Source organism: Calliphora vicina, chromosome 1 (assembly GCF_958450345.1).
Source record: "Calliphora vicina chromosome 1, idCalVici1.1, whole genome shotgun sequence".
Lineage (NCBI taxonomy): Eukaryota > Metazoa > Arthropoda > Insecta > Diptera > Calliphoridae > Calliphora > Calliphora vicina.
In genome coordinates, this window is record NC_088780.1 from 106,112,803 (window position 1) to 106,128,867 (window position 16,065).

The 16,065-nt window shown below is 29.0% G+C and overlaps 1 protein-coding gene across 2 annotated transcripts in view; it reads right to left on the bottom strand.

Moving 5' to 3' along the window:
- Cow (Proteoglycan Cow) overlaps positions 1-16,065 on the bottom strand; it is a 305,796-nt gene that overhangs the window by 86,601 nt on the left and 203,130 nt on the right. For both annotated transcript variants that reach the window (XM_065515436.1, XM_065515437.1), the window contains exon 4: positions 12,418-12,894. In XM_065515436.1, the coding sequence (XP_065371508.1) occupies positions 12,418-12,894 (477 nt within the window). The remainder of the gene's footprint in view (positions 1-12,417; positions 12,895-16,065) is intronic.

Genomic DNA, 16,065 nt, shown 5'->3' on the forward strand with positions numbered 1-16,065 from the left:
GGAAAATGTTTGGAAAAATCGGTAAAACATATATGGACAAAGATATGTGGAAATACGTTGACCCACCTCAGCGAACATCCGCTGTTAATAACATGATATGACCGAAACTAATGGAACTAAAAATACGAAATTTGGTCTGAATATTTTATAATAATAAAAATATAATGATATAAATGTGAGAAAATATGTTTATTTAAAAAAAAAATTTTTGGTCAAGCTGTAGAAAAAGTTTATGTGTTCGTGGTGAATATGTATGAATTAACACAGTCGAATAAAATACACTTGTGTGTTAAAACAGTCCTCATGCATACATATGTGTGGAAATATTTGAACAAATAATTGACAATCACGTGGAATTTAGCAAACTATTTTTGTCTTAAATTCGTGGCCACCACTGTATATGGTTTAAAAGGTTTATTTCTCTAGATGTGCACAATAAATAATAAAAGTGGTAAAAAGCGTTTTAAAAGTGGTCGAATTTCGGCCATGTGTTTAATGCATAACTCTTTGCGGTTGGGTGGTTAGTTTACTAACCACATTTTCTATAAAATAAAACTTACTAAACAACTACATATTTGTTTACAAAATTTGTATGTATTCGTGCCCACTGTGTTTTGGTTTCTGTATACGATGTTAAAGAAAAATAAACAACACAGTATTACTGGTTACACTTTGTACATTGTGTTTGATTTTGATTCTTCTTTAAATTTCTAATGAATTTCATTTAGACATCAATCTAACAGAATATTGGTTTTAAGCAAACGTTTTTTATTCAGTAACCAGTGAAATTTGTATTTGTTTGTAAACTCAAATAATTTAAGTAGGGGGAGTGTCAGAAGATAACTTGTATCGTGTTTAAACAAGGTAATAAAACTTATCCGGTAATCCATATTACCATTATACCTTTGTCTTGATGTTCTAAATATGGTGTTAAAAGTCTCTTATGAGGCCACTTGAGATATTTCAGGTCAAATGTTAACAAAAATATTTGGGGTATTCACATGGTCTGCTATTAGTCATATTGTCATAATGTCCTAATATATTAAAATAGTTGTTGTTGTGTTTTAAACAAAAAAAAGTAGTATTTTATGACAACACAATAAACATAGTTCAAACAGTGTTATTAGTTTCGAACTTTTTTGTTTGAAACACAACAAAAATTTGTTTAAACTGTCATCATATATTAGGACATTATGACCATATAGTAGACCGTGTGAATACCCCAATTGTATTTCACTGGAATCTTGAGAAAAAACTGGCGTATGTCCACATCACTTCACATCAAAAAATTTTCTGTTTTACAAAATTCGTGCCACAGTATTATTTTAAAAGTTTCACAAATTTTACGTAACTCTTTAGATTGAAATATTTTTGGAAAATACTTTCTTAACCAACCCAATAATTTTGTGCAAAAAATACATTATTTTTTTTGTGTTAATATTTTATTTACACACAAAATAAAAATAAATTACTAAACTCACATAAAAAATCGAAACTTTTAACAGTTCTATTCACCAATACATCAAAAATTTGTCAAAACTTTACAAACCAAAACAAAGATGTTGTAAAGAACTTTGAGTTTTGACACAACAACAAAAACAGCAGTAAATAAAAAAATTGTATGTCTTTCATCATGTCATTGACATGTCCGTGTTTGTCTATAGTATAGACAAAGTATAGACTCTATACTAAACATTCTCTCATACCAGCGAACACATACATAGATTTGATTTTGAAGTTTTTTTTTTCAAATATTATTTTTACCTCTCAACATCTTCAATTATAATGTAATGGATTAAAATGATAATTCAATGACATTTCACCACTTACACATTACCATTATCATAATATTAATATGCAAGTCGATTTCTTTAGACCCCTTTTACTCTCACATTATACACTTAATTTGGGCAAGAAATATACCATTTTAAAGGGAGAAGTCCAGAATATATATTTTATTGAAATCGGTTCAGTTTTTTAGGAGTTATAAGCGTTTAAAGATGTTACTAACACATATGCAAAAACGTGTACATGTGAACCTTAAGCTAAAAAGTAAACAAATCAATGCGTGTTTGTTCAATTTGTTGTTGTAAATAAATAGGAGAAATAATTAAACAGTATTGATTTCGCTCTGTTTTAAGTGAGAGTTGTTATTTATCAAAGGTTTATAAAACAAAATTTGTTTTATAAACCTTTGACAAATTTAAAAAACTGTTTATGCATATGGGGGTAAATATGTAATTGTAGATAAGTAAATAGTTATTTTATAATTGTGACGATTTTCAACGGTTTATCACTGCATGAAGTTTAATGAAAAATGGGACGGGTCGGAAAAAATGGTGAGTCGCCTCCCATACAAAGTAAATAGTTATTTCTAAATATTTTGTGAAATATAATTGCAAGATTCTTCAAACTTAGTCTAAATGGCTCTTTTATAATTTTTCATGGTTTCGCTGAAATTGTTCGGGATTGAAATAGTGGGCGTGGCACACCCAATACAAAGTATATAATTAATTTCGAATATCTGTAGAACTATAATTGTAAAAGTGTTTAAACTTTTAGCGAATTAATTTCTTATTACTGTGCTCTTATTAGAGGGCATAGCACCCAAAATGGGAGAGGTCGGAAAAGGATGTGAGTCACCTCCCATACAAAGTAATAATTGCAAGGTTCTTCAGACTTTGTCAGCATAGCTCTTTTACACAGATTGGCTGAAAATGGTCGGGATTGCATTAGTGGTTATGGCGCAAAGTAAATAAATAATTTTGAATATCTGGAGAACTATAATTCTAAAACCATTAAACTGTGTATCAATGAATTTATTACCATTCTAAGGAGGTTAGCTAAAAACGAATTTATTCCTGATCCCTGTTCGAAGTTTAGCTAAGCATGATCGGCTTAGTAGGAATGACCCCTCACTTATAAAGGAAAGTTAAAGTAAAGCTGATATTTACATAAAAGGTTTAAAATGGGTGAGATCAGAGCAGTGGAGTGGTACTCCCATACAAAATTAGTTAGTTATTTTCGAATATCAAGTGAACTGTAATTGAGAGATTCTCAAATTTTGTATGTGTTATTTTCGTATTTCCATTCATATTTTTTTAATTTTACTATGGTAGGGGTAGCGAAGTGCACCGGGTTATGCTAGTAACTAATTATTTTACCATGAATAGACAAGTATTTACCACAACCACCTACAAATAGGGAGTTAACTATGTCATTACTTTGATGTGTCTGATGCTAGTTTAATAACAGTACAAACTAAACTAGCGTAACCCGGTGCGCTGCGCTTCCCCTATCGTAGTCAAATAAAACAAGTAAGAGACAAGATTTTTAGGTAAACAAAATTTATTTTTTTTTTCCAAAGTTGTTTTTTTCATTTTTTGGAAAAAAAATTTTCGAATTGTTTTAAAATTTTTTTTCTTTAAATTTAAAATTTTTTGTTAAGTTATTTGAGGCCTTCGGAAAGTTGATTTCAACAGACAGACAGACGGACATGGCTTAATCGACTCCGCTATCCATAAGGATCCAGAATATATATACTTTATATGGTCGGAAAATTATATTGTTGAAATTACAAACGGAATGATAAACTTATATATACCCTTCTCACGAAGGCAAAAAATTGAAAATCTCAATGAAAGTGTAGAATTTTGTGCCAACAAAGCGTCATATACGGGAAATTTTGCTTTATATGTAGTTAATGTGTTTCAACGGTTTCAACGTGCGAGAGATGGTTTATACGATTCAGAAGTGATGATTTTGACACGGAAGAAAAATATCGTCCAGGCTTGCCAAATAAGTTTGAAGACCAAGAATTGGAGGCATTACTCCATGAAAATTGTTGTCAAACTCAACAAGAGCTTGCAAAATCATTGGGAGCTATTCAAGAAGCAATTTCAAAACATTTGCAAGCAGCAGGATTCACCCAAAATCAGGGAAATTGGGAACCATACGAATTGAAGCCAAGAGACTTTGAAAGACGATTTTACCTTTCCGAAATGGTGCTTGAACGCTATAAAATAAAATAATTTTTGCTCCTAATCATTGATTGCGATGAAAAACTGATCGATGATGATAACCCGAAGCGTTAGAGATCATATGTGAAGCCCAGCCAACCAGACGATCGACACCAAAGCCAAATATCCATGGTGCTAAGGTAATGTTCTGTATTTAGTCGCATCAAAAGGGCCCTATCTATTATGAGCTGCAGAAATCTGACCATGCCACAACGGGGAACCTGTACCGAACGCTACTGATTCGTTTGAAGCGAGCATTGGCCGAAAAACGCCCAGAATATAATATTCAATCATGACAATGCTCGGCCACATGTTGCTATACCTGTTAAAAACTATTTAGAAAGAAGTGGTTGGGATGTTTTGCCCCACCCGCCTTATTGTCAAGACCTCGCCCCAGAACGCTCTTTCTGGTATACGCTTTACTTTACAATAGAATATCCGAAATTGGCTTGATTCGTTCTTGGCCTCAAAAGATGAGCAGTTCTTTTAGCGTGGAATCCATAGGTTGCCAGAAAAATGGAAAAAGGTCATTGCTAATAATGGCCAATACTTTGAAATGTTTCAAAATAGAAGTTAAAAATGTTTAAGTTATACACCCAATATGTTTAACTAAATGAGAATTATATTGAGTCTTTGTATGACACATTAAAACTATTCGTATATCCTACATATCAGACAATAAATAATACATTGTTAGACTACATCTAAGTAATGCAGATGGTATGTAGTAGTCATTGAAAATTATGTTATTCAGTAATTATTGCATGTCATTACCAAGATTTTGCTGAGTATCTTTGAGTATAGTTTTCATATTTAAAAGATTTGACTTTGCGATTGCTGGGTTTTAGACTATTTAATGAATTTTTATAAAAACGTAAGTGTTTTTTACACCATTTTTGTTTATTAATTAATGTATTTATTCCTTCCTTTTTTTTGTTGAATGCGTCATGTATATGAAAATTTTTTCCTTGTGGTTTTTAGGATTTAGTAGAAGTAGAATTATGTGTGTGGCTTTACCTCTTTATCATGTAATTAAATGAAGGAATTAGTTTAGTGGTTTTTATTGAAATTTATTAAATATGCTGCTGCACACAAATTGTGTTTATTAATTTACCACAAATGGCTGTAATATCTTAATCATAATGACAATTTGAGTGATAATATTAGTAAATACTAAATTGGCAATAATTAATCAAATGTCTAAAACAAAACAAATATAGAGTAAGACCCGTTTTCTCAATCTCTGGTTATTTTTTATCGTGACGATATACTGCAAGTTTTCATACAAAAATTATATTAATTGGAAGTCTTTTAATATAAAATGAGGCTAAAGGTAGGGTCACACACGGCAAATATTTGCTCAAAAAAGCGTAACCACTTTTTTAGCACAAATTTGTTTGACGTGTTTACTCTTACAAATGTTTTGTAAGATCAAACAGCATCAAATAAAATAAAACTAATTTTTTTTTGTTTTGAATCATCATAAGTAAAATAAGTTTTTGATATAAATAAAAGATTTCAAATGTATTTTATTTAGTGGTACGTCTTTTTCGTCAAATATTTGTCATGTGTGACGCTACCTTAAGAGTGTTATATTCGGTTGTGTCGAATATTGTATAAGGAGTCAGATCGAAAAAACCTTAACACACGTTTTTCCTTAAAACTGTTAACCCAAGTATTATTTGATTTTGTTTTTGATCTAGTTACCTTTGAAAATTATTTCAGTTATTATGTTTCATGTCAATTATGTTCATTCGTTGTTAAATTGACTAAAATAAGTGACGAGAAAAAAAAAGTATGTACTAAAATTATTTAATATTTTCAACAAAACCCAATATGGTCCTACAAAAAGTTGGACAAACAATCAAAGGTCTGCCGTCAAAATGATTCAAATGTTATTAAACAGTATCGGGAGAACTTGTCCGTTGAATGAAAAGCTGGTTCAGGTAGAAGGGATGGTCCATGTGATGTTTATAAATAGAAAGCATTTTCAAAGAAATTCCCAACACATCCGGTAGGAACGCAGTCCGGTTAGCTCAGTACTCGGACTATTTGGTATGAAAAGTTAAAGCCAATGCAGGTTTAAAAACGTACAAGGCTGAAAAAGTTCCTGATAAGAATTCTGCTAAAAAATTAGAGAGATACAAAAAATATGCCTGCTGCATAATGGTTGACGAAATGTATGTTCTGGAAAATTTTTCGCAGCTTCTGGGTCAATATTTTTATGTTGTTGATGCTAGATGGAATGTTGTAGAAAAGTTTAGGACCCAAAAACAGAAAATTTTCCCAAAAAGTTCTTGGTATGACAAGCAATATGCAGTTGCGGCTAAAGAAGCCAAACATTTGTTACAAAGGGCTCTATCAATACCGAAATTTACAACATTTTTCAATTTAGATTAAAAAATTATTCGATCAATAATTGTCGATTAATTGAATACTTTTTTTCATCAATTATTTCATAAAATATTTAACGAGACATTATATATGTAATTGAAATGCTCTACTTTATTATTTACATTATATTACTAATTTGTGTTCATAGTTAACAATTAAATTTTATTAAATTTTTCGAATAATACTTTTTTTACTCGTTAATTGTTTGATTAAACTTTAAAAATTAATTTTGTTCTCTGGAATAATAAAAAAAATTAAAATAAAATTCGAATAATTGCATGTCCTAGTATTATCTATATATAAAAATTAAATGGTTCATATATGTAATGGCATCACGTGAGAACGGCTGGACCGATTTGGCTGATTTTTTTTTATTCGATTCGAAATTTTTTTTCAGGAGATGATTTGTAAAGAAAAAAAATTCAAATTCCGGGTAAAACTTGGAAATTTTTTTTTGAGTCCAGTCGAATCTAATAAAAAAGCCCCCTAAAGTATGCAGTACAAATTTAGATATTTTATTTACAAATAAATAAGAACAGGCAGGTGTATGTGGGTTGGAGAAACTGGATTAACTATCATTAGTAAATAGCTACCGGGCGAAGCCGGGGCGGGCAACTAGTTTAATATAATTAAGGGCCCATTTTGGAAAAAGTTCAATTTTGCAAAAAAAGTAAAAAATTGTATGTCTTGAGGTAAAAAAATATTTAGTTTGATAGATATCCCAATTTCTTTTGAGCAAAAAAAAAAAAAATTTAAAAAAAGTCAACAAAGTTTTTGATTTTGCCAAAAAAGACAAAAATGTTATGATTTGTGTTACAGAACATTTATTTTGACAGATATCTAACTCATTCCGATCGGAAGACATCGATTTTAAAAGTTTGTTCACTTGACATCAAATCCCCATATACATATGTACAAGTTAATGTATGTCTGTTTATTTATTTGTTTGTTTGTCTGTGAACACAGAACCGATCCCCTTGAAATTTATATTGAATGGGTGAATTCCAAAATGTATGTATACAATGCAACCTTAAAAAGTCGAGCGATTCTTAACGCAACCGTGATAATGTTTCATATCGCAAAATGTATGAAAAAGTAGAAACAGGCAGTATGATAAGTTTTTTTTTTAATTTTAACTACGCGTTTGCATGCTTTGTCTTGATAAAGATATGACTACATTGCATACATACATTTTGGAATTCACCCAATGTTTCTATATATCTGTCTGAAACAATAGGCAACTTTTTATCTTGAAAGTGGACGTGAAATTATGAAAGCCACAAAATTTTGTGAAATTAAAATATGTTCTACATTTTTATTTTTTTTCCTTTTTTATATGCAAACTTTTTGTTTCCTATTTCACCACCTCTGGATCCGCGCCTGCTTTCGACACAGGTTCTAGCATCCGATTGTCCTTAAATTTTATGGATAGTTTATGGAATGATTTTTTTTTTTTTTATTAAAGTTGTAAGTTTTACCATTTCATTATGCAAATACTGAAAAATTTCTACTTTTTCCCTTGAGACTTCAAGGCCGTAGAGAAAGATTTTCGATGTTTACTGAAATATTTTTAAAAATTTAACAATTCATGTAACAAATATCACATGTTTTACCTTGTATGTTGCGTTATTTTGTTTGTTCTTTTTAGTTTAATACTCGTATTTTTATATCAATTTCAATTTTATTTGACCTACACCTAAATTTAAATTTAACACGCGATTTTAGTTCCATTATTATTTGTGGGAATATTGTGCATGTTCAAACATGTTTATGTGTGAATGTGTGTGTCTTTCAGCCATCACATGAAACCAAACAACCCTTGACTTGTAAAGGATAAAATTGTGGTGTTTTGGTTCTTGAATTTCGTTGTTTTTTTTTTATTTATTTACGTTTTAAAATGCTAGAAAAATAAAAATAAAAAAAACACATGTAACCAAATAAACAAACCAACACATCTAAATAAATATACAGGCATTAGGATGACCCTTATAATGTGGACTTTTTTGATATTCGGTGCTACGAGGATTAAAATGAGGATTAAAATCAAATTTGAACAGTTGTTTCCATTACCTATTACGGGTTAGCGTTTTGACCGACTTTTGAAATCGATGTCTTCCGATCGGTTAGGATAGTAATTCTCTGAGTTAGAGGGGGACAAAATTAGAAATTTTGCACAAGCAGGTGTTTTTTCTCATCCATGTAACTTATTGCCTAATGTTCTTAGCAAAATTAGTCCCAAATAGTTTAGATAGCTATTTCTTTAATCTTCAAAAAAATAAAAACTTTGTTGACTGTTTTTTTTTATAAATGGACCCTTTTTTATTTTTTTTCTCAAAAGATAGCTTAGATATCTTCATTGAAGACCTTTTTGGTCTTCAATGAAGATGACATACAATTTTTGACTTTTTTTTTATTCTTTTACAAAATCTAACTTTTCTTCCCAAATGGGTCCTTTTTAATTTTTTTTTGCTCAAAAGAAAGCTTACGTCTATTCCTTTAAGAACTTTGTGGTCTCTTAGTAGGATGCGAGTGGATATATATCAAAAAAAAGTTATTGATTTCGGAAAAAAATTTCCAATTTTTTTTAGTTTTTAAACATTTTTTTTCGAAAGATTGAAGAAATAAGTATCTATTTAAACTATTTGGGACACATTTTGTTAAGAACAATAGGTAATAAGTTACATGCTTGGCCAAAATGTTAAATTTTGACCCCCTCAAACTCAGAGAGTTCTCGACCGATCCGTGAAATCCTCCATAAATAAAATGTGTAGCCTCTAAACGTTAACCGATTTTGCTAAAATGTTCAGCATTGAATGACGGATAACAATTTTAGACCTTGGGAATATCGGACATGAAAAAATTTTAAAATAAGAGCCACCCTAATGTGCTTAGGGTATGTAATCATTTCAATGTACAAATGGAAACCTTCATGCTTGTTCTACAACATTCTATAAATTTTACTTTCAATATTCTATATTTAAATGAAAAGTATAAACTTAAAGCCATTTCAGACTATTTATGATCTCATTTCGCGTTTGTTCTTATTTTCTTACACGCAATGGTAATTTGTTGTAAAAATATTTTGCTATTTTACATTTGATTAAACACAAACATACATAAAGAGTAAAATCATGAAAAAATATATAAAATTTAATAGGAAAATTGTATTAGAATATGTATAAAATTATTGTAGCAACAGCAAATACTTGACAATTGGCATGATTCAGTTTTTTGTAGAGATAAGCACAGACATTTCCTATATTAGCCGCCTATAAGTTTCATAAAATTTTATAGTTTTTCTCTGTTGAATTTTATGTTTTTCCTTTCCTTTTTTATATAAATGCAAATTGTTTATTTTCATGGAAAAATTCTTGAGACAGTCTCGTTGATTTTTTTTTATTTTTGTAAGCATTTGCTTAATAAATTTTTGGAAAAGCTGAAACAAATTTTTGATTTATTGCTTATATGAATAACTTAATATATATAAAACTTGTATTTATTTTTAAAATAGGTTTCGGAACATGGGATATTTCCCAATTAAATTCCAGATTCAAAAAGTTCGTGCCTTTTTGAATGAAACACATCTTTTTGGAGGAAAAAATTATTTTGCTTTTCAGCATTGTCTCCTTTGAGGTATACACTTTGTCCAACGTTTCTCCAATTTTTTTTTATCCCCTCCAAAAAATAAGATTTGTCGAGGTCATCAAAATAGGTATTTTTTGTGAGATGATTTCATCGTTGGAGTCAAATATCTTTTCGCCAAGACATTTCTTCAGATTTGAAAACAAGAAATAATCACTCGGTTCTAAATCCGGGGAATAGTACAGAAGAGGGGGCATTTCGTAGCTTTATTTATGGATTTTTGCCATGGAAACTTCATATTGAGCAAACGAGTGATCATTCAAAATTGAAACCACTGAGCCATGTGAGATGCTTTTGGCTTCCACAATCTCTCGCACTTTCAATCTCCGATCGGCCAACACCTTATTGTGATTTTTTCAATTGTTTCTGGTGTGTGAGACCTCCAGAACGTTCGCCATCTTCAGCAGGCTTCAGCAACCAATGTTTTACCATAGAAATTGATGGTGAAAAATCCATAGTATTTATCAAGGAAATTTACTTTTTTCCAATTTCTTCTCAAGTCACGAGGCAGTCTGCTATCAATGGCTGTCAAACAAAAACTAATTGACGCAGCTTATTAAAATTTTGACAGGAATCAACTGACAGATACAGTGTTGCAGGAGCAGGAAATTCAAATTCAGTCAAGGACTTATTAAACCACCCTCTATGTTTAAAAAATCCATTTTCTCGCTAATAGCATTTGAATCATTTGGTTTTGCACTCTCAGAAGCTCCTGAGTAATGAAAACTTTCTTATATTTTGAGGAAAACTATTCTTTTCCATTTTCTCGCTAATAGGATTTGAATCAGTTGGTTTTGCACTCTTAGAAGCTCTTGAAGAAAGAAAACTTTCTCATATTTTGAGGAAAACTATTCTTTTGTAACGCGTTTTTAAAATATTGGTTCTGGTCTCGGCTGTGGTTTCTTATTTAATTTCATAGGATTACGAATGAGCTGCAGCTGTTTTCTCGATTGAAATTGCAAATCTAGAGTTAAGTTGCTTATAAAAACTTAGAATCCGAATTTATAGGTGTGGGTGGAGTCTACTATTTTACCTCTCAATAGCTGGTTCATCTCTCTCAATATTCCACAGTTGCCACATATCTTACTGAAACCGTCTTAACTACATATACAAACCGGCTCAAATGTGAGAAAACTCCAGTGAATGATATGACTTTTTGAAAATAATGAAAGACATTAGAGACCGACATAAACCAGTTTTTCCGAACCGAACCTAATAATTGGGCTAATCTGCAACAAACCGGAACAATTGCCTTTTAATCTGTGCATAGATTTAAGGATTTTCTTGATTTAAAAAAACAAATAATTCACAGGTATTTACTAATTTTTGAGGCTGAGTGTTCATATAACATTGGACCCAGGACTGTATTTCTCCAAAACAACCATTAAATTTTTTAAATCCATTCGAATTTTGTTTTCCATGAAATATTCTTCAAAAAAATGTTAAGAATTTTAACAAGTTTAAGGGAGAAAATCAAGAAAAAACAAATAAAAAATATAAAATGAAAAAGATTATCGTTTAAATAAACGTTTAATGATTACAAAGAACGATAAGCATTTAATTTTTATTCTTATTGTGAGTCCAATGAATGCTTAAGTGGATACTTGTTTTAGAATTAAATTTACGTGATTATTTTCATTTAATATTGAACTGTATACGAAAAATAAGATTGAAGAAGAGATTAAATTTAAATCCTTTTTAAAATTATATTTAGAATATAATAATTTCATTGGTTTAACATTTGTTTGCTAGAAAAACGTTGATCTGAAATCAATAAATCGTAGGCTTAGTGTGCAAATTGAGATTGAGATTTTAATACAAAACGCTAGAATTAATAAACAAAATTTTCAATAAAACAATCTAAATCACAAATTTTTTAAGGAAATATTTCATAATTTTAAGATTTTTTATCATCACGACTAATAATATGGTAAGTCCCCTAAAAAACCAAGTTAAATAATAGAAAATGAGTCGTAAACTCACTTCTTCGAATCTGTGATTATTTTTCATTATAAATCATTCCAAATAAATAACAGATTTAAAACATAGGATTTTAATACATATTTTGTCTCTCCTTTAAAATTTTGTGAAAATGAACTTAGCACATTTGCACTAAGCTAACGATATTTCAATGAATCCAAAATAACTGTTTTTTTTTAAATTCTTATTTTTGTTGTTCTTTTAATGGCATTTATTTAAAATTCTTATTTTGTTTGCAAAACAAGTCACCTCCAAATAAATCGCAATTTAAATGACCCATGAACACACACATGTTGTTTCTCAAGTTGAAAACAACAAAAAAGAAAAATAAAATAAATAGGGATTATTTCTATTCCTTTATACATTTCAGACATAAACTTACTCTTCTTCCTCATCGTCTTCATTGTTTTTATTGTTGTCCATGCCGGCATTGCTTTCGTAGAAGACATCATCTTCTTTCGATTCAATTTCCTCATTATTATTGTTGTTGTTGTTATTAAGATTCATATTAAAATTGTTATTGTTGTTGTTGTTGTTGTTATTATTACCATTTAAGTTGTTATTGTTTTTGATATTATTAAAATTCAAGTCATCATTTGTTGTTAAAATATCGACATTATTATCATCACCATTGCTCACATCCATGTCATCTTCATCCTCATCATCATCCTCGTCTTCATCATCATTATCAACATTATTGTTATTATTAATATTATTGTTGTTGTTGTTATTCATATTCATATTTATGTTGTTATTGTTGCTATTGAGATTATCATTAAGATGAAGATTATCATGTTGATTAGCTGCTCTACGCTTGGCTTGCTCCTCCAAATATTTCGATTTTGTTATAATTTCATCACTAGGAGGAACCAAAAAAAAGAAAAACAACGACATTTTTAAATGAGATTTTATTTTAATTTTAAATTTAAATTCTTTTTGGGAAAAATACTCAAAATAAATTGGGTACTGCAGTTGACTTCACGATATTAGAGGCTAAAAATGAGGTTACCATATATTTAAGTTTAAAAATTAAAAATTTTCAAAGAATTTATGACGAATATTTAAAAAGTAAAACTTATAAAAATAATATTTTGAATTCCCATACAATTATTTGTTTCATTTGAAAATATTTCCATTCTTAACTTAAGTTCTAAAGATTTTTAAATATTCTACAATGTTCTTGAATTACGAATATGTAAAAATCGGTGGTCGTTTAAAAAAAAAACACTAACTCTACTTTTTGCGAAAATTGAGATAACACCAAAAATAGAAAGTCGGTTTCATTTACTATCACTCTGTCAGATCGAAATTTTGATAGAGTTTTTTTTTTTCATTTAAAAGTTAATTTTATGTAAGACTTGCTAACTCAATGCTTTTTAGATAAAATCACATAAAATAGAAGTTTCAAACGACGTTGTTTATAAAAATAAGAGAGAAATAGAAAAAATTCGTGTCACAAGTCCAAATATTAAACCTAAAAAAAAAATCGTTTTAGTTTTGATATGTACTTATTAGGGTGGGTTTTGTGAAAGGGCAACATTTTTTTTCATAAAATGTTTAAGTGCTTACATCTAGAGTTGTTCCCTTTAGGGTAAAAATACGATTGCTCAATCGGACTTTGCCTTTTCCTGCCGAAAGAGTCATGAAGTTTTCAGGACTCTTTCGTGCTACCTGTGCTATTCTCTAAAGCGGATATTCCCAGTAGTAGTTGTTCATTATCTCCTTTGCTTACAAATATTGCAACAACAAAGTTTAGATTAAAATTTCTCTGTAAGTACCTTTACAAGCGACAAGTCAAAACCAAAATTGGGTTTCCCAGATTTTTTGCTTTCTGCTGTAATAATGATTAGTAATGAAAAATGAACTAGTAGATAAGATGCCAGATCAAGAGATGCCAGAGTAGTTGAGATAATAGGTGAAGTCAAAATGAGAAAAAGTGGTAGTCATTTATATAAGTTTGTCATTCCGTTTGTAATTTCCAATATAATTTTCCAACCCTATAAAGTATATATGTATATTCTGTATCCTTATAGATATCGCAGTCGATTAAGCCATGTCCGTTTGTCTGTCTGTCTGTTGAAATCAATTTTCTGCAGACCACAGATATCTTCGGGATCCAAATCTTCAATAATTCTTTCGAGAAGTTTCCTATTTGAGGAAAAAACCAGGACAACCTCGATTTTTTTACCTATTTTTGACCTATATCTGGATTACTAAGTCATTAATATAGACAATATGGATATCTAATGATCAGGGAAACCGAAAATATGCTCTAAAAAAAGCGTTTTAAGCGCTTTAAATATGCAGTAAAAACTTTAAAATATGCTCTTAAAATTTAAAAAATATGCTCTTAAAAAAACAAACTTTTACATAATTTTTAACCAAAAAAAATTTACTTAAATTTTCAAATAAAAATCGTTGTCTATTGGATCTGAAAACATTTTTATACATAGAAAATGTTCTTTCGACATCAACTAATGTTACAGGAGCAAATTTAAAAGACAATATTTCTTTAACACTTAGAACGGTTAAGTTTGAATTAGAACTAAAATTTAATATTTAGATGGCGCTATTATTAAAATAGTGCTTATTTTTTATTAAAACAAGTAAGAGAGCTATATTCGGCTGTGCCGAATCTTATATACCCTTCACCAAATTATACTTCAAAATAAAAAATTTAAATATTTTTATTTGAAGAACATTTTTTTTCAATTTTTGGAAAAAAAAATTTTCGAATTGTTTTTTAAAATTTTATTTTTTTTTAAATTTTAAAAAAAAAATTTTGTTTTTTAAATTTTTTTTTGGTGACAAGCCATCTATTTTTCAATTTTGAATTTTAAACAAAGGAGGTAAAAACCTGTAACACAACAGCGAAAAATAAGTAAGACCAAACTTGTTTTTGATAAAGTCAAAATATGCTATTAAACAGTAAAATATGCTCTAAAAACGCTAAAATATGACATAAATATGCTCTTAAAACAAATATATGTAAAAATATGAATTTAAGGCTAAAATATGCAAAAATATGCACTAACAAATCGATGCAAAAATTCTTAAATAGTTCTGAAACGTGTAAATATCTTATCCATGTGCTCATTCGACTTACCAGAAAAAACATGCATTTGCATATTTTGGTTTCCCTGCTAATGATTAATATTTCAAAGACCTTTGCAACGACGTATTTTTAACCCGGAAAAAAATTTTAAAATTAAAAAAAAATAATTTTAAATTTTAAAAATTTAAAATAACAATTTGAAAAATAAAATTGTCCAAAAAATGAAAAAAACAACTTTTTTTAAAAATATTTAAAATTTAAGATTCGGCACAACCGAATATAGCTCTCTTTACTTTAACAATCGTATTTTTACACTAAATGGCACAATTCTAGACGTGAGCATTTATAAAAATCGGAAATCGATTTTATAAAACCACCCTAGTACTTATATAAGAACAAAAGGAACAAATATTTTTTGAAAAAAACTGGTTAACTCTATTCTTTCGTAAAAATGGATAAATTAGCGTGCTGATTCAAATAGTTAATGTTTTCAACAAATGATTACTAAAGTTGCGTTAATTCCGTAACATATAAAAAAATATTTTTTTTGTGGAAAAACTAGGTAACTCCATTTTTCTATAAAACAAGGTAACTGACATAGATTTTCGGTTTTAATGCCCAAAAATTAGTTCAATGGAACCAGAAATCTTCAACATTATTAAAATTATGTTTTGTTTTGAGCATAATAACATAAATTCATATTAAATAATTAGTGAAATATGTTTAAAACATTAAATGTGTTTTTCTCGAGTTTTCAAAAAGTTTCTAAATTTCTTATAATTCTGAATAAATATCCTACAATGTTCTCTAGTAGTTAAAAATTACGTATATTAAAAATTTTCTTCAAATTCTTTTAATTCTTAATATCGAAATTAAAGTTTTTCCAGAAAACTTTGAATTTTGTATTTCTTTGGATTATTTTTAAGTTATATTGTATAAATTTATGACTTTTCGTTATGTTCGAAAATTCGATCT